Raw genomic sequence first — 24,389 nt, forward strand, 5'->3', positions numbered from 1 at the left:
GAGGGAGCGAGCAATTTGCATCTAAATAGCTGAAATAAGAGGGTCATGTCCCAGAGACCAGCCTTACTCACCTGCTGTTTAAATCCCCCTGAGAACCAGGCAAACACACTCAGATTTTTTAACGTCTGTGTCAGCTGTGCTTTGCTCTCTAAAGCTGCTGTCCTAGAAACTCTGCAAGCCTGTGTGTATTGCCAGCTTGAATCCCATTCCAGCCCCAAAACTATGAAAATATTCTGGTGCCACTTTGAACTCATGAGGATGGAGCTTTTGAGTGAGGCTGGCAGCTCCATCTCTTTTTTTTTGTCTTGTTTCCAGCCYTTCCATCAGAGCTGCTGCTGGTGTCAGGTCTCTGAATCGCTGCTGTGCAAAAGCTGCAGCTGTAGAAGCAAATGTCACCTTCCAAGGGAGCTGCACACCCGCGTGGCCACGAGCGGGTCCCCAAAGGGATGTTTGGGCTGTGCTGTCTCGCTGCCTCACGTGACGTCTCCCTCCTATCCTATGAGCAGGGAGTGAAGCCTTAGTCTCCTCAAAATCTCTGACTATTCTGATTTCTAATAAGGGAAATCCTCCCGCTCCATAATCCCCTGCTCCATCCCCAATGGCATACCCTCTCTAGCTGCCAGCCTGTATCCGAGGGAGACAGGCAGTGGAGGAGGCAGGAAAGCTTCCTTACAGACTTGCTCTTAAATATCAGCATGAGCAAAATCTGTTTCCACTCACCAGTTCATTGGACTTGCACACTCAAGTGCTAAAAATAAGTAGTATGGGGGTATTTCAATGGTTTCAGTGAATATAAGTGAGTAAAGATAAGTCCAGGTGTATGTGTACTTACAGAAGTAGAGAAGCCACTGAATAATACTGAATACTATGTGTGTACTGTATTATGGCTTTTTACAGCTTCTTTTTTACAGATAGTACTTCATATTTTTGAGGGTAATTATGCRTTCTGAATTCTTTAAAAAAATATATATATTCCTGCTTTCTGTAAGTAACAAAATAGCTGGGAAATAGCTGGAAAAACAGCCCTATGAAGAGGGATCTGGGAGTCCTGACTGACAACAAATTATCCATGAGTCAGCGGTGCCCGCGTGGCCAAGAAGGCCAATGGTCTCCTGGCTSCATCAGGAGGACATTGCCAGCAGGTCAAGGGAGGGGATCCTGCCCCTCTACTCAGCTCTGGTGAGGCTGCACCTGGAGCATTGGGTACAGTTCTGGACTCCCCAGGGCATGAGGGATGTGGAGCTTCCAGAGTGACCAAGATGATGAAGGGACTGGAGCATCTCTCGTATGAGGGGAGACYGAGTGAGCTGGGCCTGTTTAGCCTCRAGAAGAGAAGGCTGAGAGGTGATCTGATCAACATGTATAAGTACATAAAGGGGGAGTGCAGGGAGGAAGGGGCCAAAATCTCACGGTGGTCGATGACAGTACAAGGGGCAATGGGCACAAGTTGAAACCCAGGCAGTTCCATCTGCATGTGAGGAAGAACTTCTTTGKTGTGAGGGTGCCAGAGCCCTGGCATAGGCTGCTCAAGGAGGTTGTGGAGTCTCCTTCTATGGAGGTCTTCCAAGGCCACCTGAATGCGACCAGGTGCCCTGTGCTCTGGGCATCCCTGCTGGAGCAGGGGGATTGGGCTAGATGATCTCTAGAGGCCCCTTCCAACCTCAGCCATTCTGTGAACAAAATAGCCAGGTCACCCCTATGAGTGGCTTGCTCTGCTTCTGTGCTGCAGCTTATCCTGGAAACCAGCTTCTCTTGCCCTCTTCTTGTGGACCCCAGTGACACAAGCCCTTAAGAGGCTCTGGCAACTAATCTGCCTTGTGCAACTGTATTTTACGGATGAAATGTTGTTAGGCAGCAGGGCCTCACAGAGCATGTGAGAGCAAATCCAGAAATGAAAGATGTTTTTTGAAATATTTCTTCTTTTTTTCTTCTTTTTTAATAAAGCTTGAGAACTGTGCAGCTGTACGAAAGTCACATGCTMCTTTTTGACAAAGGAAGCCAAGATTGGAAATATGAGATAATAAGAAACCCCTTAAGGCAGGTTTTGCAGGTAGTAGGGAGAAGAACAGGAAAAAATTGCTGGACTGAGTTGCTGTTTTTTAAAATTAATTTTATTTTTAGCAATTTAGCAAGTKGCTGAACGGATAATCTTTCTCAAATTTTCTGACCTCTCTGGTTGGGAGAGGTATTTTTTGCAGATAATAAAATTTTCTGTTAGACTTTTGCAGTTACTTTTCAACTACCAGAGTAAAGATTTAAAAAAAAAAAAAAAAAAAGATTTGTGCTGGAGCAGAACCACACCTAAAATAATCTTCAGCATAATGGGATTATTTGTCTGATTTTTAATTAAAGCAGAACTCTAACTAGACTATTTTTAGCACACATTCAGCTATGGATTGTTGTCATAGATCTAATTGCCTCCTTAATTAGAGGTGCCAATATTCTAATTCACCCTTTTCCTCTGAGGACACTGGCATTAAGAGAAAGAGTAGAATGAGATGTAAATGATATATACAGACATGCCTGAATAGCAAACAGTGTTTAAAGGCATTAGCCAAAGTTTAAATCTTATTTTTACCTAGGAGGCCTTGACAGAGAGGTGACAAATTGATACTTCCCTGGATTTATTTATTTCTCTGTTTTGACAGGTCATTTGAATGCTTAGAAATGTAGTCTGAGGAAAAAATGCCAATAATCTCAACCTTTGAGGAGGGAAAAGGTTAATGAATCTCCAAGGAAATAGCCAAAATACAGATGCTCCACAGGGGAGAGACTGTTAGGAACCAGCTGAGCCGAGCTGGAGACAATACATCACCCTGGATCTAAGCTACAAGTGGCAGCTGATGGCATGAGATATTAAAATGACAGATTTGTGGGTTGGTTTGCCCCGATCTTCTGTCTAAGAACCCATTTCAAAGAGTCGTGGCTTGGGATTTGGCCACTTCTGCTCCGGAGACCGCAGTTCAGGCTTTTCCAAAGCAAAGCAGCAGGATCCTCAGAGAGTTTCAGGTATGCGGATGTAAATTCATACCCCGTTGAAATATCAGGCTGACACCACTTCTGTTTTTAGTGCTAAAGGGACTAAAGATAATGATAGACCACAGACYTGGATGTCTGTTACAATACTTGAATAGAGCAACAGAGAGAAAACTTAGAGGCTGTGGTTAGGGGAGGGGTGTTTTCTCAGGTCCTCAGATGGACTAGGTAGTTTCTCAGGTAAAACTAGGTATGCAGGGAGGCATGTTCAGAAATAAATAAATAAATAAATAAAATGCAGTTCCAGTTTGAAATGAATTCTCTAAAAATACAAGCGACCAAATAGTGATAATTCGAGAGGCCATGCTCAGTGCCTGCAAGTCCCCGCAATGCAAGAATGGAGGAAAACTCAGCTTGGAGGGAATGACAGGAGAGCAGCAGTRGAAAGAGCAGCCTTCTGCTTGCTGAGGAGAGGATTTCCTTAAGCCATCAGATTCTGTTCTGTGTTGGATTGATTTGTGAGATCTCCCTTCCCGCATTCAGATGAACAGGGCAAGGTTAATTGGAGAGATGCTGCCCTGCCCATTCCGCCTGGGTCCGGTCAGGGGCTGCCTGTGACTTTGTTGTGACCTGTGAAATAACCATTTCTGAACCAGCCTGCCTTGTTTGCATCAGAGGTTTAGGGCAAATAAATGAGTTAAAATTGAGTTTAAAACTGAATTAAAAATACCTCATTTTGTGCTCTATTGTCTTGGATTTGTGATAGGAGAAACAGGGATATGGGCAGTTCACACCAAGGTGAGAAGTGTTTTGCACACCTGGGCCCCAAGGAAGCAGTAAGGTGAGGGTATGAGCAGGACATTCTGCCAGGCTGTGTTGGCAGGGAATAGCCTTGAATCCTCATTGCTGGAATGAAGAAGGGATGATTGGAAACGTCTGTGTCTTGCTGGGCTGCACACTGGGCTCTAGTAGTGCAGCTCATTCAGGTAACCTTAGGAGGAGGTGACAGTGGGACTTCAGCAAAGGGGGCTTGCAGCAAGGGAGGGAGCGACTGCTGCGCTCAATAAACTGCCTTGACCCACATTTCTGCCTAGATTATCAGTGTTTAGATGCCACCTTCACTTGGGAGACCTGTGAGCATTGTCTAGTGCTTAGAAAAGGTGCAAGACCATCTGAAGGCATCATGGCTGCATGATGATGACCAATGATAGGTGACCATTAGCTCCTAGTTATAGTCCCTTTAACATAGTGATGTTCTAATAAACTGCTTGTATTTCATGGAATAAATATAATGATGGAGGTAGGAAATTGTGTCACCCTCTGTTCTGGAAACAGCAGATCCCGGTTCCAGACCTATGGAGCTTTTTATTCTCTCCTTACAAAGCAGTATGATTTGGATCCRTTTTATCACCATATCAAGATGGTGATAAAATGCCTGGTGGTAMCTCCTCAAAACGAGCTCCTGTTCAATAAAATGAATGATGCTGATTCTTAATGGCCTAGTCAAAGTTATGCAGCCCATTTGGTGAAAGTAGCAGAGTCTGCTAATGTGAGAGCTTGCTGCAGGGCAGCCTCTGCACAGACTGGTGTTACGAACAGTGTGCAGTAGGGTGTCTTACTAACTAAAATATTAGTATAAGCACAGAACTGATACTTTATTATATATTTTTTTATTATAGAGTGAGGATGGCTCTACTGCAAAAGCTAAGCTGTGTGAAAACCCTAAAGTACTTCAGGCTTTTTTTCATCTTCTAAATGAKCTGCTTTTAGAGCACTAAATGTGTCATAATCGAGGGAGTAATCATTGCCGACTTGAAGCAGATTTATGTGTGCCTCTTAAGTTGTTTTGTCTCCACTGGTGGTAAATTAGCTCTTTCCGTTATGGATCTCTGCTCTTGCTTTCCATGTCTCTCCATGCCTGCAAAAACGCGTGTTTGATGCAAAGCTCCTTTTATCCTGGGAAAATGGTTTGCTCTGCCTCCCTCCCCAACTTTGAAGAACAACCAGGCCTTTAAAGAAGCAACGTGAAACCGAAGCAGGTCGTGTGATTTGATTTAATTGAAGAAAACCACAAAGCGCTGCCACGATGAGCATCCTGGCTGGCAATTAAGGGAATGTGACGGGTTTGCTGGTCCGTTACATAAACGCCCCCGAACACAGGACTTCCCAGCGTCATTAGCTGCAACGAAGACAAGGGAGCCGGGCTCGGTGGCCGGCGCCGCGCGCAGGATAAATGTTTGCATTTCCAATTAGGGCTGAGCTGTGGTGGCGATTCCCTCGCGGTCTAATTGAGGCTCTTGAGCAGCTTCATCCACTACTGATGCTTGTGCTTTGGATTCAGAGTCGTCTTGTTCTTTAGTCTTCCCGTAAAGCAGGATTTGGGTGAGTTTTTCCTCTCTGAGGAYCTTGCTTTCCTCTTTGTTGCTCCCCGTCCTCGACTTGCTTCTCCCAAGGAGAGTTTAGCTTTTACGGAATGGGTTAACACAGAGTTTTCTGCCATCTCYACTCCGGGCCTTTCTGCTGCCCATGGCACTAAACTGTCCTCTGTGCATTTGTCAACTCGGCGTATTTTCTGACACGTGCTGTGCCTTGCCTCTCTCATCGCAAATGTCACATCTCTGYGTTTAACAAGACACTGATGTACGTACTGTGTGTTGGCAAATGCATTTAAAACTTGAGTGAGTTGTTCGGGACTTTCCAGGATGATACTCTGGGTTCCTTCCATCCTTCCRTCTCAGCGTGGAAAGCGTTGGAGTCGCCTTTGCTGGTAGGCAGAGAGGGGGGAAACCACTGGCTGGAGCTTCTCCCTTCCCCCTCTCCTGTTTAATATAGTTTATTCATCTATAAGTTGTGGTGAGTCGCTTACAGCTACTGCCTTGCCAGCATGCATGAATTATAGATGGCTTTTTTATGAGTTTTCCTGTTGACTCCAGCAATTAGTATGCATTGGACATCACGGGCTCCAGCTCCACCTGACTTTTTAATTGCTTTCTACTTTAGCCATCAGTCATTTGCCTGTCCTGTTCCATCTCTGTTGTTTTTCTCCATGTCTGTTGTGTGTTTTTAATAGCAGAAGATTCCACATTTGCTGAGCTTCTGCTCTGCTAGGTGAATGCCTAGGGATAAAAAACTGATTTACAGCAAAAATACAGGCATGAYGTTGATGGTTTTGAGTTAGACGAGTCTTGGGCTGCTGAGTGGTTTTGTTTCCTGACTCCCAGTCCCAGATCAGGGCTATGTCTTTCCAGCTGTGTACATGGGCTTTGCTTTGAGTGCTGCTGTTATATATAGTAGTCAAGAACTGTATCTGCATCGACAATGTCTTTGCTTGTCTGACTCCCCATGCGCTAATTGCTCCCGGTGCTCATTTAATTATGAGGCCCAAAAGGGAGATGAATCTTGTGCCCTGGTGGCCAAGAAGGCCARTGGGATTCTGGCTGCATCAGGAGGATGTTGCCAGCAGGTCAAGAGAGGAGATCCTGCCCCTCTACTCAGTTCTGGTGAGGCTGCACCTGGAGCATTGGGTGCCGTTCTGGGCTCCCCAGGACAAGAGGGACGTGGAGCTTCCAGAGAGGGTCCAACAGTGAGCGAGAGAGATGATGAAGGGAATGGAGCCACTATCGTATGAAGAAAGACTAATTGAGCTGGTCCTGTTTAACCTGGAGAAGAGAACGCTGAGAGGGAATCTGATCAATGTGTCTTAAGTACCTGAAAGGAGAAGATAGGGAGGAAGGAGCCAAACTCTTCTTGGTGGTGGCCAGTGACAGTACAAGTGGCAATGGGTACAAGTTGAAACCCAGGCAGTTCCATCTGCATGTGAGGAAGAACTTCTTYGGTGTGAGGGTACCAGAGCCCTGGGAGAGGCTGCCCAGGGAGGTTGTGGAGTCTCCTTCTCTTAGATCTTTCCAACCCACCTGAATGCAACCGGGTGCCCCGTGTTCTGGGTGTCCCTGCTGGAGCAGGATGGGTTAGACTCTATGATCTCTAGAGGCCCCTTCCAACCTCCGCCATTCTGTGTGTGGTTCTGTGGGAAATTTCTCAACGTTGTGCAGACAGTGCACTTGCATCGGAGYGGATGGCCCGGCGCACGGTGACTCATGGAGCGCTGGAGAAGCACTTGCCTGGAAGGGCTCTGAGTTCAGGCAGAGCTGGCGGGAGGTGCTTTAAATTCCTGCTTGCGTGCGAGTTGGCAGCAGGTTTGTTTTAGGAAGGAAGGAATTTGCACTGTCAACTAGGCTATGGCYGGGGAAATCTGTGGGCACTCATTTGTGCTGCACCAAGAAGGGAATATAGTCCTGTCAGGACAGGGTTTCAGCCATGTCCTTTGAAGCCAATGGAGACTTAAAATATAGATATTGAGTTTAGGGGTAGATCCTATCCCCCTTATCACAGTGGGAAGATGTGATTAAGAATTTTTCCTTTCCTTTAAAAGTCTTTGGAGAAAATGGCTTTTGGGAGCCCTCTAGGATGGAGCTGTTGTTGCACATAATGACTAGYGTGGAAACAGATTTCCTATTTTTCAAACCTTTTGTTGAAGGTTTTTTCCCACCCCTTCTCCAAACAGGTTGATATCAACACCCAAGGTTTTGCTCCTCCTGAGCAACATGCTGTAGGAGACCCTGCTAGAGCAGGGTGGTTGCACTGGCTGATGTCCCTATGTCCCTTCTAACCTCATCGACTCCATGGCCCTGCAAGGAGAAAGATCCAGGAAGCTTGAGAGAAGCAGGAGAAAAGGAGAAGACTTTTTGCTGATTTTGACCACGTGAACGTCCCCGTTCTCAAGCAGAGGTGTCGGGGAACATTGTTCTTTAGGAGTCTGTAACTTCTCAGTGGTGGCAGGGTACAGCGAAGTGTAACATAAAGGAGTGCTCGYACTGGCAGCACTTCCAGGCATGTGGTAAAACAGCCATTCACTGCTGCTCTTATCCTTTCCAGCTGAGGGATCTTGAAAACCCTCTTACACCAAAGGAGCTGGAAGCAGATGTCCCTGGAGTTTTACACTTCGCTGAAAACGAGGGTGGTTATTTTTCACTTAGCTTCTTTCTTGCCATTGCCCAGCCCTAGGTCAACCTCTGTCTGTTTTGTGGGCTTTTTTCTTCCTCTTCTCACTTTGTTTTTTCCCCTCTAGCCCCAAACCACTTGCTCTTCTGCTCTCTTCCTTTACCACCCCGCAGCACCAACTTTGCATCTGCTCCCCTTATGTTAAACTTCCCTTTGTGCTCTGCTGAACCCTCTACCTCTTTATGGGAGGGAGGAACCCCCAGTTCTCTCCTTCCCGTCTCTCTGCTCTGCTGCGGGGGGATTTGGTGGCCAGGGAGATTTTCCTGCCATCTCAGGCACATGGAGGTCCCGGGAGGCAGGAGGGGAATCCTTGGATGCTCYTTTATTCAAACCCTTGTGGATAAGTGAGTTTTCTGCTGGCTAAACGGGCACCTATGCAAATTCCACAGATCCTASGTGGCACTTTGGCTTGTTGCTTTTCTGGCTGCTTTAGGTGTGACAGCTCTGTGGCGGTCACCGATGTGGCAACATACAGACTCCTCATGAGGCCTCAGACTCTTCATATCACATAAGATTTGTCCTCACCAGCAGCTGCTGAATTTACCAGTTGGATTTTCATGTTGACAAGTTGCTCTTGCTTTCCTCTTTTTTTTTTTGTGGTTAACCCCCAACTTCACTGTGAAAACCGAAAGGATTTTCGTTTCCCAGAAGGATTTCACTGCAGTCAGGCTCTACCTGGAGCAGGGCAAGTCTCACTTGGGTGGAACCAGCCACTCACTGCCGACCAACTCCGTGCAAAAGCTTCTTGCTCCATCTTTACACAGCAGGGACTATTTGTTTAAGGATTAGTGTATGTGTTGGGGATTCAGTTGTATGTGACCCTTGCAACAGCACAAAGTACAGTCAAATTTCTGGCTGTATCTGGCTCTTTGAATTGCATTCGGGAGGTGCTGCTGCTGTGGAGAGGGAAGGCCACATGGTAACATGAACACAGCTCTGTTGCTTCCTGACAGGCTCCGATGCTGAAGCGATTTGACTCTTTTTAGGCAGATATGAAACCTTAAAATAGCCTTTCATGGTATTCAATAACTCAAGCACTTAAACACAGTCTTGTCAGCAAAAGTAACTTGGAACTTGAATGGAATTTGTTGGGCTCATGCCTGATCTATGTTGATATAGGGTCTGGAGGTAGCCTAACCGGTAAACATTTGTGTGTGGTTTATTTGACAGTATATGAATCTAACTGGGGGGGGGGGAGACAGAAAAAAAGCTTCTTATTTTTATCTTCTTTTTCTGTTCCTAGTAACGGCCTCTACACCTGAAGATGTCTAACAATGGAGTTGAAACWGAAGACAAACCGCCTGCTCCTCCGATGAGGAACACCAGCACTATGATTGGGGCRGGGAGCAAAGATCCGGGGACTTTAAACCATGGCTCAAAACCTCTGCCTCCCAACCCAGAAGAGAAGAAAAAGAGAGACCGATTTTACCGATCTATTTTGCCAGGAGATAAAAGTACAGTATTTTATCTGTTCTTACAAACCTCCTCTCTACTCAGAATGACCTTAGATGAAAACCATTTAATTCTGGTGTAGTTCTTAAGAGATGGCTTACTTTTTCTTCATATGGAGCTGTCTTGATCATTTAGGGGAACATGGCTGTGTGTGTTTTTCTAATAATTATCGCTGCCACAATTAATCAGTCCTGCTTAATCTGTTTTGTGCTTTTTTTTTTTGTTTGTAATTACAATAATCATATCCCTGAGAACTGGGACTAGCTTTTCCTTCTCCCACCTTGAGCTGTCCTTAATGATCTTGGAAGGTCATTTAAACGACTTTAGGGGAGAATGTAGGGAGGAAGGGGCCAAACTCTTCTCGATGGTGGCCACTGATAGAACAAGGGGCAATGGGTACAAGTTGAAACACAGGCAGTTCCATCTGCATGTGAGGAAGAACTTCTTCACTGTGAGGGTACCAGAGCCCTGGGAGAGGCTGCCCAGGGAGGCTGTGGAGTCTCCATGATCTCTAGAGGCCCTTTCAACCTCAACCATTTGGAGATTCTGTAAATGTCGAGCTGACCTGCTTGTAGTTGGTGCCAAGGTGCCCCCTGTCAATTCCTTTGGAGGGATGAGGGGAGGTTGTTTCTTTACTCTTTTGAACAGCAGATAATTTTGAGTCAAGTGTGTCTAACAGACTGCCTCCTGATAGGGTCTTTTACAGAAAGTTTACTGTCAAAAGTGTAATTTCTCATCTTGCCCTGTTTCAGAGCTTGGTTGAGACATTGTCTACTTGCTGTTAAGAATTATCTTTCTTTCTAAATTCTTGCACATTTCTTGGGAACTGAAGGATTTTTCTCCTGTTACAGGAACTACAACAGATGGAAACAGGGCTAGGAGCTGTGAACTATATGTACAATTCTAATTTTTAGGATCAAGGTATTTTAAAAATATATATATATCATGTGAATCATTTGAAGTGATGTCAGAAAAAAAAATCCAGTCTCTAACCTGTGTTTTCTTTTTATATCTGGCCTATTTTGGGCGTTCTTATTTCTAATGCATCAGCCTTTTGGACACTGGGTAACTGAAGTGAAGCCTGGTTATCGTCTGTTTCATGACCTTCAAGAGGGAAACTGTCTCCTCAATTTTTGTTTTAGCAAAACAGCTACTGGGAGTGATAATTCCACTGCCTTAAATAAGCAAGAGAGAGAGGATTCGTTTCTACAAACGAAAAAAATAGTATTCATTATTAAGCATTAAATACCTTTGGCAACTTTAGGTTGTTTTAGGCACTGATTTTGATTCTGCAATCCATGAAGTCAGTGTTAAAAGTTCGCAGGAGCTGGGCTAGAGCTTGCTATTTTGAGGATTAATCCTAAGGAGCCATGGAAACTTTTTGGTTGGCGTATTTTAAAGGAATGTCTTTATTATAAATCTGTAATCTCAACAGTTGCAGAAACTGAAGAAATCATCTGAAATTTGGAAGAGATTAAAAGGAATATATGAGGATTAAAAGCCTGAAATACTGAAATTTGAACCGTATTTTCAAGGAGAACTGCAAAAAATGAATGGCTCAGGTAAAACGAGCACCCAGCCTACCACTGATTTTAAGATGTCTGCATTCCCTGAAGATGCTGCCAATGTGGCAGATGCTTCAAGACACGAGAGGTTTTTGTGTAGCCAAGCCCAGCAGAGCCTTCTGTTGCAGGGCACCTGCTCAAGCAGCAGTGATTGCTCCTGTCCTCTAGCTCCTGTTCTGCAGAAAATGCCTTCAATGCTGTCATCTTCACTCAGGATTCGTTGCTTTTCATCTAATGAAAACTTCTTCCAGCCTTGAGATGGCAACTAAGGTCCTGGTCCATGCTGCTGTAATAAATAAGTTGACTACAGAAGATCTTTTTCTTTTGTACCTGAAAAGCTTTGGGTGCTGCTTGTTGGTTTGTCTGGAATAGTGTTTTTTTTTTTTTTTTTCCATTCAGTTGGGGTAGATTAATTTAGGGAATCTGTGACCTGTTGATTTGCTGTGGTGTAAATTAATGCAGGTCTAAACCCTGGCCCTCAAGACATGCAGAAAGCACACACTTCTGTTAGTGTGTGTCCCCCTCTTAGGCTGCTTTGTCCTGCTCTGTTTCCAAAATGAAGATGTGATTTGGTATGCGGGTTTCATCAGGCTAAAAGCAGAATCTGATATTTGAAAGCACATTGGCCTAGTACGAGAAAAGTCTAGCTCTGCATCTGTGCATTGCTTCCAAGACAAGTTTGGCAGCACTGAATTTTTTGTGGCTGTAGTTTAATCAGTGTCCTATTTGGGGCCAGGAGGCAGGCTTAGGTTGATGTGTGCCACACTTTCCTCCTCTGAGCTAGTAGAAAAGACCTTCCTCATCTCAGAAAGCTCTAGGATGGGCTCTCCATGTCACTTAACTGTTGGAAATTGTGCTTGCTAGTTGCAGCTCAAGCTGCCAGAGCATCCCGAGGAGGCTTCCGGAGCGGCTGTTGTACCAAGTGCGTCACCTTTCTCATGAGAAGGTGGTATTTTAGGAATAAAGCACCCGCTGGTAGGCAAGCCAAGCAGATACTTGATTTGTACTTACATTTTATTTAAGATTCTAGAGGATTTTTTGGCTTATTGCAAGGCTAATCCAACTATAAAGGGGGATTAAGTGTTAAGTCAGGTTGGGAATGTCTGTCTCTCTTAATTCCTTTTAGCTCATACCTCCTGCTGTAGCATAGATGCTTGCTACAGAAAGCAATTATATTATTAATATTTTAATACAACTAGGCTTTTAGATCCGTGAAATTTCAGATGAAAAGCTTCTGGCATTCCTTGGCCTCCGAGAATCCTGAAGGAATTCCTCTGAGTTCCTCTTTCAGCCTCATGTGGATTCAGAGGCTGCTGTATTTGACTGGGTGCTATAAAACCCCAAGCGCGGCAGTCAGACAGGTTTAAAATCCATACAGAGCAATTGTGGTTTCACCCACTGCAGCATTACAGCATCTTTCAGCATTCTGTACTTTCTTTGGCAACTCAGTCATTCCACCATGATTAAGTTCCCCTATTCCCTCTGTCTGAAAGAGGAAATTGGAAACTATCTGTTCTTTCTCCATGCCCCAAACTGAGCATCTGAGTCTTCCCTTTCTCCAGAAATAGCGAGCGGTGCCAGAGCTCGTCACTGCGGAAAGCAGAATTTGGTCCCTTCAGTGTCTACACATCTCACCAGCAGAAGCACCTTAAGTAATTGCGTGACACATCAGCCATGCAGGTTTCTGAAATACCTGTTTTTTGGTGTGTGTGTTGGGAGACGTCAGCTACCAAACAACTCTTGCACTTTAGATACATACCGTAGCAGTGGAAAACACAAGCTGTTTAGTCACCTTCTGCTGGCTCTGTTTATTTTATAACTGCAAGGWGTATCAAATGGGAGTAGAACATGGTTCTTCCTTGAAGTGATCTCAGTTTCTTGAGTAGTGTGTAGATTAAAAGGAAGGTGGGGTCTTTATTGCATGCTGCACGTAGATAAATTTAGTAGGGGACATAATGAGAATCTTAAGGGTGCATCTGTTTTGCTTTATTTCCTTTCCTGTTTGTCATGACTTCTGCTCCTCACCTGCCAGATTCTGCTGTCTTTTTTGCTGACTCTTCAGAACCTGTCATTAAAGCCAAGTTTACATCATACCTTGAGCAGGAGATTGCATGGATGGGACATAACTCGCTTATAACTCTTACTAATGTAAGGTTGTGCAGCAGAAGCTCATGCACATTATATTTGTTTTACAGACTCTGTTTTGATGGTGTAGGATGGAGGGAGTTCATTTATAAATGGCATTTGTAGTTAATCTTGCCTCTCTCTAATGTGAGAGGTGAGTGCATGTAAAMAGCCTGTGTTTTTTAAACGACATATGGAAAGATCTTTACAAAAACAAACAAAACGTATGTCAAAGCTCCAGGGCTCCAGTTACTTCCACTCTGACCTGTGTAGGTTTGAGTGAATATTTTAGGTGGATAGTGCTGTGGCCATTGAGTCCAGCTCTGCCAGTTGGTACTTATCTCAAATATCAATTTCCTTATACTTGTCCTGTGCTGGAGGAGTCTGATTTTCATTGTTCACTGAGTGCAGCTGCTCTCAAATGAGGAGCACATTGTTTTTAACTTGCTGTACATCTGCCTCAGATTGAAATCCTGTGACCAGCAAAAGTGGGTCTATGGGTGGGTAAATCACAAGTTGTCAGGGAGATCTTAATTCTTGATGGATTCTTGTTTTTTTTCTTCTCTTCCAGCGAATAAAAAGAAGGAGAAAGAGCGGCCAGAGATCTCCCTCCCATCAGACTTCGAGCACACGATCCACGTGGGCTTCGATGCAGTCACAGGAGAATTCACAGTGAGTCACTGGGAGGAAAAGGAGATCATGCGGTTTTGCTCTTTGCTGGGCTTATTAATCTTTCATACAGCAATGCCACAGAGGCTATTGCCATCATCAGGTTTGAAAAACATCTATAGGGGCCTGTCCCCTCATTCCTGCTCAGAGACTGTTTGTCAGATGTGGTACATCCCAGCAAACTTTCCTTTTCCTATTTTTCAGCTGCTGTGGACAAAAACGCRTTACCTCTCCCCTCTCTCTTCCCTTTATTTCCACTCCCCTTCTAGACTTGGATTAGGGCTACAGCACAGTCTGTGCTCTCTCAATGGGTCTCTGAGAGCTCTCTTTAGAAGAGAGCCAGCTGTGTGTACCTGTGTGTGCGTCCTTAGGCTAAATGGCAGCTACTTCTACACATTTTTTCTTATTGACATGCAAATTAATAGGGAACGAGCATGGCATTTCATCATATTTTTCTTAATTGATTACAAGGTAGGATTTAACAGCAGCAGAAGTTCTTTATGAGCAAGCTGTTTATAGCTGTCTAATACGTTTCTCTTTCAGGGACTTTGCTTTCCTAGCCTGATCCATGTGTGCAGTTACATTGTACATGTCCTGCCCTAGACTGCCTGAGTTAACGTGGATGTCCCACCTGGGCATTAGCTCTGAGGGGTGCATCCAGCGCCCCTTTGAACAGGGAAGGTAACGTTGTTGGGGAAGAATCCCAGCGACCTCCTGCTTCACCTGCATGAGCTGTTGATCTTGCTTGGGAAGGAAGTCACAGATCAAATTGTCCTCCCAATTTTGATTGAAATAATGTGTCTGTAGTGAAATTTTGACCTCCCTGTTTAAAGTTATCGTCACTGCTGTCCCAGCGCTTGCAACAAGCCCCAAACCACTCTTAGCAAGATGCTAGAGTGCACAAGGAAATATTAATGAATATTGCACAGCTACTGTAGTAGATACTGTAAAATATATGTTACTTATATAGTCACTCCTAGATATAAGCAAATATGTGTGTATTTTGTGCAAAGATATTTTTTCTTGTTTTCTTGAGGCTTTTCCTGAAATGAAGCATTGCGTCTTTCCCTTTGGTTTTGGTCTTAAGGATCTTGAGCTTGCAAAGAGCCTGGAGATCCAGTGGCATCAGTGGCATTTGTATATCCACATATGTGGTACTTAAGTGACTTCTAACAGAGACCAGGAATGAGAAGATATCATCCCACCACCTTTTTTTTTTTTTTTTTTTAATCCTTCTCTCTTCTTTTGTCCCCCTTTCCTTCACAACACCAAAAATAATCCCAGAAACAGTGCAACAGGACTAATGTGGCAGGGACTTGTGCTGTGACTCACATTAACCAAACTATGGTCTAACAAAGTCCATCTCCAACAGGGCATGCCAGAGCAATGGGCCCGTTTGCTGCAGACATCCAACATCACCAAGTCAGAGCAGAAGAAGAACCCCCAGGCAGTGCTTGATGTGTTGGAGTTCTACAACTCCAAGAAGATCTCCAACAGCCAGAAGTACATGAGTTTCACAGGTATGTGGTGATCATCTCATGCAGCAAAGCTGCCTCGTTCAGCTTTTCATTGGGGTCACTGCAAATGTCATATAGTTGTGTGCATGTTTGATTGAAACAAGTAGATCTACCTTTTTTTGAGTTTTTTTTTTTTTTGAAATTGCAACCAATACCTGGTAGACAGATCCCGTAATCCTAGTGTTGTGCCCTGGTGATGAAAATCCCTGGAGAAAGAGGCAGCTGAATCTGCTTCTGCTGTGGATGTTGCTTCATATGTGCTTGGCGGGAGCTTTCTCTGCTCCCCATATGCCCTGATTAAGGAACACTGCTCAGCTTCTGTATCCTTGATAGCTGCTGGCTGCATTTCCCTATAAATCAAAGCTGCTGAGGTTTTCTGTCTCCTTGAGGAGAATTTCTACCTCCAGGAGAATTCCTGCAATCCTTCTCCCTGTCAAATCTAACTCTACCCCTTTCTCAAACTTTCCCCGTTTTGACTTTTAAGGAGATAGAGCCATATTACCAGAGCTGCTGTTAACTCTGCACGTCTACAGGGATAAAAATGCAGATTCTCCCCAGGTTGCCTGGGTAGTTGGGCAAGAAGCTCACGGGCTAAATAGGTGAGGATCCTTAGATGCTGTTCCAGGAAGTTTTCATGGCCAAGGCTGAACATCATGCAGGTCTCAGGTGAGCTGCAATGCCTTAGCTGGTGACTTAGCTCTTTCAAAGCCCATTGGAAAGGTTTGGGGTGTGAAGACGGATGACAGCTCTAGCTCGCAGGTGTTGCTCCGGGAAATTCCACCCTCCTGCAGCAGGGCCCCTGCATTTGTTTGCAGAACTTGATATTCCCCTRTCTACCAGGTGTCAGCTTGCTCTGGGGAGTCCCATTGAACTTCATTTGCTCCAGAAAAGTGCCTTGGGGTGCAGGGACTCTGAATGGGATCCAACCTATAGATCATTCCAGGAGAACAGCCCCAGAAAGTCAGAAACCTTTAATAATAGCCTTGTGTTCTCTCAAGCTTAATTGCATTTGAAATGATTAATTTTGGTTTTGGGCTCGCCTTCCTGAGAGAAGCTGTAAGCTGTGATTCACATTGCTATGTCCTGAGATAACAAATGAGGCAGGGACTGTCACGAAAGACTTTTCTCTTTCATTTTTGAAAGAAAATGGTGCCTCACTTCAGACCTGGCTTTTCCTGGGATGGTTTGAGGGCACCTATCAGTTTGGATATCCTGCACAAGGGTTGCTTGTGCCCTGGATCCTGGTGGCATCCTAACACTGGCCAGCAACACAACTTTAGATATTTCAGGGATTTCAAGGTTGAAGAACTAATCAGAACTTTTGACCTGGAAGCTCAGGCTGTAGCTGGGAAGGAGAGGGTCAGATTTCTGCCTAAATGAAATGTTCCTTTCCCTGTCCCTTGCCTACACCCTATTTGAATGACGGGCTTGCTTATATATTTTTATTTTTCTGCTCTCTGTAGAGACAGTCCACAGCAACTGCCTTTGCCAAAGTATTTGACGTTAGGTAAGATAGTGTGGACTTGGGAGCAGCAGTTCTCCCTGTCGAGCACCTTCCAAAGGGAACATTTTCCTCTCTCCTTCCCCAGTGCTGCCACATTTGCAAATGATTTATTTATTCATCCAATTTCATATTATTCATATCATTTTCAAATTGTTCATATAATTTTATTCATTAGTATCCCTCTCTTGCAGATAAGTCAGCRGAGGAATACAATTCATCAAATACATTGGTAAGCTTAAACTCATGTTATCTCAAGTTTGTGAATTTAAAAGCACATATAAAGTAGCTACAYGGAAACTTTGTTTCATCAACCTTCCCTTTCATCTTGAGGCTGTGCAAAGTGTAGCCAGGCAGTTTTAATTGTGTCTCTATGGTGGCTTTAAACACATATTAAAATATGAACACTCCCCACTCACATATTTTTAAACATAAATATATGTGTGTGTGTATTTTGACAACTCATGCTGAGTTTCTCCTTTCAGCAGTGGGAGAATAAGTAGACACAAGAACTTTTTGTTAGTGAATTCTCCATATAAATTGTTCTCTATTTGTTTCCTCTGGGTTGGGTGTGGTAGTCTCAAAGATGATGATAACCTGTCCACTTTGTCTCTGTAAACATCTGTGATCTAATGAAGTTTAATTACTAACCAGCAAGGTCTGACTGAAGCAGTGTTGATTAACCAAGCCACTCTTGGCAGAAAGGGAAGTAAAAGCGTCTCCTCCTCCTCTTCTCTCCTTGACCTTTCCTCTCTCCGTAGCAGGCATTGCTCCTGCTCTCTGGGTTGGGAGGCAGAACTGAAAAGCTCTGTAATGTTTGTCTGGGGCAAGGGGAGGGATGGAATAAACAAAACTTTCTGTTGAAGATGATTCATAAAACCCCACAGTTCCCTCGTCTCTTGTTTTCTCACTGCTGGGCCATTATCTGGAGTTGGCTTCTTCTGCTCCCTTCTGGAGCCAGCCTATTCCTACCTATCGGATTGTTTAGGACTCTCTGCTAAAATAAAAAGAAAGCTCTTTTCTCTAGGAATTGTTTCATTTCATTGTGTGCCAGTGCTTAGGGGCTTAGGATGCCTGAGGCTTTTGGAGTTGAAAGTAAATCCTGAAAGAAGTAGTTCTTATGAATCTACTGAGTTGCCTATCTTTTTCATAAAGCACCGGATAACCTTTAAGGTTGGAAAGAACCAGGAAATTTCCCAGTATGTAGGCATTTTGGCATTGTTTTTTTCAAACACATTATGCTTTTGCAGTATGTCAAAGACACATTAGCAATTTTATGTCAGAATGCCAGTGACTTTCAAAACCTTAGGTTCCGTGAAATGTTACGTTTTCTTCCTTCTTTGAGAGAGAATGTCGATTTAATGCCTTAAAAGTCTTTTTTTTTTTTTTTTCCTTTGCCATTCTTAGGTAGCTGATAGAAAATGAATTGGAAGCAGGAGCACAGGGATAACTAGTGTAGTGAGTGGAGAGACTTGCTAAGTTTATTTGGAAATGTTTACAACGTAAAGGATGCTGTGGACTTCACATCCAGTCTGTTTCAAATTTATAAGGTGAAAAAAGGCTTCAACTCCAATTTTTTAACTGCTTAAGTTGCTTTTAAAAAACTTCTTGTTCCTATTAAGATTTTCCTTTTGGAATTAGTTGTAGTAGGCATTTGTTTCCAAAATCTCCGGTTATGTGGGTCTGAGTCACAGGACCAAAGCTGATGCTAACTCGACGTCCCAAATTTTAGAGAAGATTTTTAGATGTGGATGTAAATAAATGATTGGAAGACCGAAATCTCCAGCCTACATGATTAGGGCTCAGCGCAAGCAGCAATACCAAAGGAACATGAATAGAGGTGAATGATCCACTCTGTGTGAACTCAGCTTAGGCTTTCCTAAACACTTCCCATGTAGAATGAGAGCTGTCTGGGCTTGGAATTTTTTTAGATATGGCAACTTTATAGTCTTTTCTTTTTCCTTTTGTGCTTGCTTCAGTGTTTTCTCTATTTGGAGCATCGTCCACCATTTGTGATTTGCTTCTAATAACGCTTYTGGGGTTTGTTGCTGTTTGTGTAATCATGTGCAGAATGTAAAGGCTGTGTCTGAGACGCCTGCCGTGCCTTCGGTGTCTGAGGATGAAGATGATGAAGATGATGCAGCTCCACCCCCTGTGATAGCTCCACGTCCGGAACATACAAAATCTGTGAGCAAAACCTGCCCTTGCAGTCAGGTTTTGGCTGTGATTCCCCCTCTATCATGCATGGACTGGGGCTGAGCCCCTCCTGGGAGCAGGAAGGAGGGCATTGGAAGCTGTTCAAACATCAGCTGCAGAAATGCATCCCTGACAAAAAAATAAAACATCATCAAAGCAACAGATGATTAGAAATGTTTAACTCTTGRTCTGCCTTATATTGACATACATGTTTTTATTCCACCAATTAGATATACACCCGCTCCGTGATCGACCCCCTTCCTCCTCCTACCAAAGACGTGGCCACCTCTCCCATTTCTTCTCCCACCGAAAACAACACAGCAGCCCCTGACATGCTGATTAGGAACACTGAAAAACAGAAGAAAAAGCCAAAAATGTCAGATGAAGAGATCCTGGAAAAACTGAGTAGGTCCTCCTTAATTTTCAAGTTCTGCTTTTACTATGTTGGTTTCTTAATGTGAGAATGCTAACTCAGTGTTTTAGGCTCTGTTGTTGAAGATTTTTTTAACTGAAGTCCCATGGGAGCTGTGGATCCTTGGGGTCTGCAAAACAAGCTCTGATTGTGTCACATCTGCTTATTTGGAAAGTCAGAGATTGTCCCAGATTTTGATATTCCACAGCTTGGGAGTGCCAAATTGTAGAGCTAAGGCGAGCAGAGCGTCCTGCTGTGGCTAAAACATAGATGGAGAGTGTAGATAACTCAAATCAGTGGTTGTTTCTGAGAAAATATGATGGCTTATCAAAATGTCTCTCTTGTGTCCTTCTAATGTCTTTAACAGCCCCAGCGTACAGCTCACAGATCTTATTTAATTTGCTCCTGTACAACCTGATGTGGTTTGGATACTGTCTGGTGGCAGCTTCTGACAGCTGACCCAGCTCATCTCTATCATTGACTGCTCTCCTCAGGCTGGACCTGCTTTCATCAGAGCACAGAATATCTGATTTTCTAACTACTAATCTTGTGTTAAGGACATACAGACTTTATTTGTCAGTTGGTTAGTACCCCTRTAGTTGTGCTTGTCATGTCTGTTGAGGGTTTACTGCCTCCAAAATCATTATTTTATGAAGGGAAAGCTAATAGCTGGATGAATTGGAATCTAATYGGAAGCTATGGCTTAAAAAGGAAATAAATAGGTATCTAGGTGCTTCATTCTTCTAAAATAAAGTCTAAACTGAATTGGTGCCATGTAAACTACAACTCCATGTTATCAAAAAACTCATTTTTGAAGCCCATCTTGTCAAAACAGCAGCTTGACTGATGTCAGGCTGGACCTGTGTAGCATTAAGGACTGGAGTCCTTTGGTGAACAGGCACAACAAGCAGGGACTGCCTGGTAGGAGAAGATGGTTATTCCAGTGTGAACAGACTTGCTCCTGTCATCAAGAGAGATGCAAATGCAATTGTTGGGGCTCTTAATGGGATTTCTAAAGTCTAATTTTTCCTTTTTTCCTGCACAAAGTGCACCTTGTTCCTCTCCCTTACCCCCAGATCCTGAGGGCTTGGCTGCTTTCCAGCAATATACAAAAATAACTGGCCTCTACTTTGTTTGCTGCTGGCTGCCTTGGTCTAATGCAGTTTCCTTGCCAGGCTCATCCCCAAGCTCCTGTGAAAGCAGCTCCATGTTCCTGTCGATGCCAAATCCTCCCTGAGGCCGGGAAGTCTCTCGGCTCCACTTTGTGGGGCGCAAAGTGTCTTCCCTCGGACAGATGCAGGAATTTGCTTTATTCCAACTGAACAGCCACGGGAGGAGGAATGAGGGGTGATGGCACCGAGCGGTGCTGTGGTCACTTGGCAGCTGCTGTTGAAACCAGAACTACTTCCTTAGTCACCGGCTTCCCAGCAGACCAGCTGAGTGTTGCCTGGGCCATCCTGGGGGAGTTTTGCTCTAAAGAGTCTGTAAATTTGCCTTAAATTGTTTGCAGTGCAGGCATTGGGTCAGTAGCATCTGATGGAAAGATGGAAAACATGTTTGTTCTGCTGGGAATTGTCAGAGTGTAGGGAAGTCTTGGGCTAGCTTGCAACCATGAGCTCTAAGGAAAGTGGGACTTCAGAGTCTGAATTCTGAGGATGTCACAAGGACAGGGAGTCTTGGATCATCCAATTTGTTGAAGTTTGGGGTGACAGAAAATCACAGGTTTCCAGCAAATGACTATTTGCACAGGCCAGGGCAGTGTATCCACATCCGGTGCTGAGCAGTATGCAGTAACCGGCTGTAAATGTGAGTAATGTTTGTTTTCTGTCTCTTCTGATGGGAAATATCTGTGAAAGGGGAAGGCCACAGTTATGATGTGTGTAAATAACTGAGGACTTCCTTGGTATCGCGCTCGTCTGGGTTCAAACAAGTGGCTCCCAAGGCTCTGTGGAGCCTGGGGTGGCCACGAGGCCGCTCTTGCCATGTGCTTGCCCAAGTCTTGGTTCTTTGAATTGCATTAAATAGAACTTTTAAAAATCTCAGTTTTTTGCTTTTGTTCTTTTCCTGTAGGGAGTATTGTGAGCGTGGGCGATCCCAAGAAGAAGTACACACGGTTTGAGAAGATTGGACAAGGGTTGGTATCAGCTCCCTCTCCGTCCTGTACCTTTCCTTTTACTGAGATGGAAACAGGGAAACGAGGCTAAGTTTGTGGGAATGCTGGTGGTGATATTTTCCTTCCACTCTTCCCCCATTCTTGGCAAATGTCAAATTACAGTGACTGGGGGTTTGGTGTGATTGTGTTTTAATACGAGAAAATATGTCATTAGATGATGAGGTTGCTAAATATAGCTGCAGCCAGGAAAGAAACTGCTTATTTTCAGCATACAAGACAACCTTCAAATTACAGATTTGCTTTCTGAATTAACTCTCCTTGATGATTGTACTGTACTCCTCTTAGCAGGGAAGGGCTTGGGCAGAGGCCATAACGAGGTGATTTGTGATCCCAGATGAGATGGAATCAACTCATGGTCCTGCAGTTGTGCTGGGTTGCTGGTTTAGCAGGAGAGGGTTGGAGGCACCTTGGGTCCCATGTCAGGAACTTTATTCCACTTAGGCTCTCTGGCCACTGCTTTATCCGCAAAGTTGGCTCAGCGATACAGAAATATTGCAGCTGATATTTACTTCTGGAATTGTTGCATGAAAAAGAAGGGGAATCAGAGTGTTTTATGAGGACAAGCAGAGCAGGGATAGAGTTCTCAGCCTAGCAATGAAGCACAAATAAGTGTGKTTTTTTTTCCCTCCCTTTTATTTAGAGCTTCAGGTACTGTTTACACGGCCATGGATGTAGCTACAGGACAGGAGGTAAGTGCTGCTAGAAAACCCCTTTGGTGCGTTTCCAGTCRCTTTTGAAAGCTTTGGTTGATGGTACAAAACAAAGACATTCTTTCAGGGGTTCAGGATACCTCCTTTTTAATGAGGCCTTTATTTCCTTTCCTAATGAGGCACGGTCGAGTGATCTGAGCAGACAACTGGAAAAAATGAATTCCCACGTTTTCATTCCTGAACCATTTCGTATTTGTAAAGAATCTTTCTGTGACCCTGAAGATTCCTGTCTCTTTCATCTCAAAGGCTCCTGCCTGTCCCCATTTTTTCTTCTCTTTATTTTGCTTCCTACGCTTACGCAAGCTGACTTGCATAGAAATAGTTCCTCACCCACCCTTTGCCCACTCACTTTCTGCCCTTGAACCGAGGCAAGGAATGCATCTTATTTTTTTCCTGAATATTGAAGAGTGCCCTGCATATGGCATTCACCCATAATAAASCCGGAGTGATGACTATGCAGCATCTGTGGAAACAAATACTGCTCGATTGAAGATTTTTGAGGAGGAAAATTATGCATTATTCCATATATATTTATGGAAGCCTGCAGCACTGCCTGTCTGCTCCACATTGRTACAAAGACCTGGTTGCCCACCAGGGAGTTTTGTAACTCTCTGCTTTTTGCTAAGTACTTTACTCCTTTTTCCCATTCCCAAAGCAATAATATGGTTCAGCTGCAGCCACTGAGGAGGAGGAGCAGCATTTATTTTGAAGCAATGGGAAATTTATAGGAGGAGGAGATTCTCTGATGGTTTTCTGCTTTCCTTCTGGACCAGTTCAGTGACTCCCATGTGAATATTATTACATGTGAATTATTATTACAGCAAGCTTTAAAATCATTCCCATATTACAAGTGGGATCAGGCCCTCAATTTTTAGAATTGTTTTAGGGCTCACTGCAGGTATTCTGTTAACTTCTTCCATTCTCTGAAGGGTTGGTGGGTGCTAGTACCAGTCCTTTTTGCTCAGGAGCTCCATTTAGAAGTCCTGGAAGGAAATTTCTTTCCTGTGCAATATATACAGTTGTGGGCAACTCCTGGAAGTAAAAATGCGTATTTTTCATAATGCACATATACAGTAAGGAGAATGCCCCTTTATATACCTGGGCCCAGCCCTGAATGGGAGTGAGGAAGCACAGGGACCTTTTGGAATCCTCTTCAGCACTGAACTGAGGATTTATTTATCTGTAGCAAATGCCTTCGCTCTCTTCTTTGTCTTCCATTCTCCTCTCTGGTATTTTCCAAAAAGCAGCATGGGATTTTTGTTGCTATTTAACTTGGGCAAAGTTTGGCAGCCTGGTAAGTGCTGTGGAAAAGCAGCGCGGTGCCTCATCTGTTCTTCCTTTCTCACGTGTCAGGACTTCCTACAGTCTCCTGCTAAGCTATCAAAATGTTCATTGTATCTCTCTATATCAGCACTCTGAGGCAGGGTCCTCTTCTTCCTTGCTTTTGTGAGCTGCAGTTTCTGGCTCCCATCCTCTAGTGTCTGCCATGTTCTTTGCAAGTAGCTGCTTTGTAAATAAATAAATAAAAATTACATTTCTTTGTCTTTGCCCAAATATTGTACAAAACAAAAACTTTGAACTTTGGTGCTTCATTCCCCCTAGGTCTTGTTGTGACAGGTGACTAAAGATTTAATTTATTTATTTTTACATATTAACAAACTATGGTTAGGCCATGTAATTTACCCCTTCCATGATCTGCCCTCCTGTAGCCCTCTAGAAGCACAGGAGTTGTTTGGAGAAGGCAAAAAGCCCAAGCCTCCAGAAATGATGACTGATCCAGGGTGAAATTAATAAGAATTCTTTAAAAATAAACACATCTTTGATAAATCAGTCCCTACTAGATTAAGGGAGATCTCTGCTCCTTAACCAAAGGCTTTGGAGATGTCTATGGCACCACAGTCCAGTAATCCCCTTGATATTTGTGGCATTAATTACTCAATATGTGTGGAAGCAGACTGCCTGGAGGAACTCAGAGCTATGAAATGGCCCAGTAATGCGCGATGATAAAGTCACTTCCCCCTTTATTTCTGTGA

The 24,389-nt window shown here is 44.0% G+C and overlaps 1 protein-coding gene across 1 annotated transcript in view; it reads left to right on the top strand.

The window, feature by feature from the left end:
• The window catches only part of PAK1 (p21 (RAC1) activated kinase 1), a 52,210-nt gene that overhangs the window by 15,473 nt on the left and 12,348 nt on the right, over positions 1 to 24,389 (top strand). The window contains exons 2-9 of the mRNA XM_026034520.1: positions 9,281 to 9,491; positions 13,750 to 13,850; positions 15,220 to 15,367; positions 17,060 to 17,097; positions 18,936 to 19,052; positions 19,292 to 19,466; positions 21,544 to 21,607; positions 22,287 to 22,335. Coding sequence (XP_025890305.1) covers positions 9,302 to 9,491; positions 13,750 to 13,850; positions 15,220 to 15,367; positions 17,060 to 17,097; positions 18,936 to 19,052; positions 19,292 to 19,466; positions 21,544 to 21,607; positions 22,287 to 22,335 — 882 coding nt within the window. The 5' untranslated portion in view covers positions 9,281 to 9,301. The remainder of the gene's footprint in view (positions 1 to 9,280; positions 9,492 to 13,749; positions 13,851 to 15,219; positions 15,368 to 17,059; positions 17,098 to 18,935; positions 19,053 to 19,291; positions 19,467 to 21,543; positions 21,608 to 22,286; positions 22,336 to 24,389) is intronic.

Source organism: Nothoprocta perdicaria, unplaced genomic scaffold, assembly GCF_003342845.1.
Source record: "Nothoprocta perdicaria isolate Ctin4 unplaced genomic scaffold, notPer1 scaffold_146, whole genome shotgun sequence".
Taxonomy (NCBI): Eukaryota; Metazoa; Chordata; class Aves; order Tinamiformes; family Tinamidae; genus Nothoprocta; species Nothoprocta perdicaria.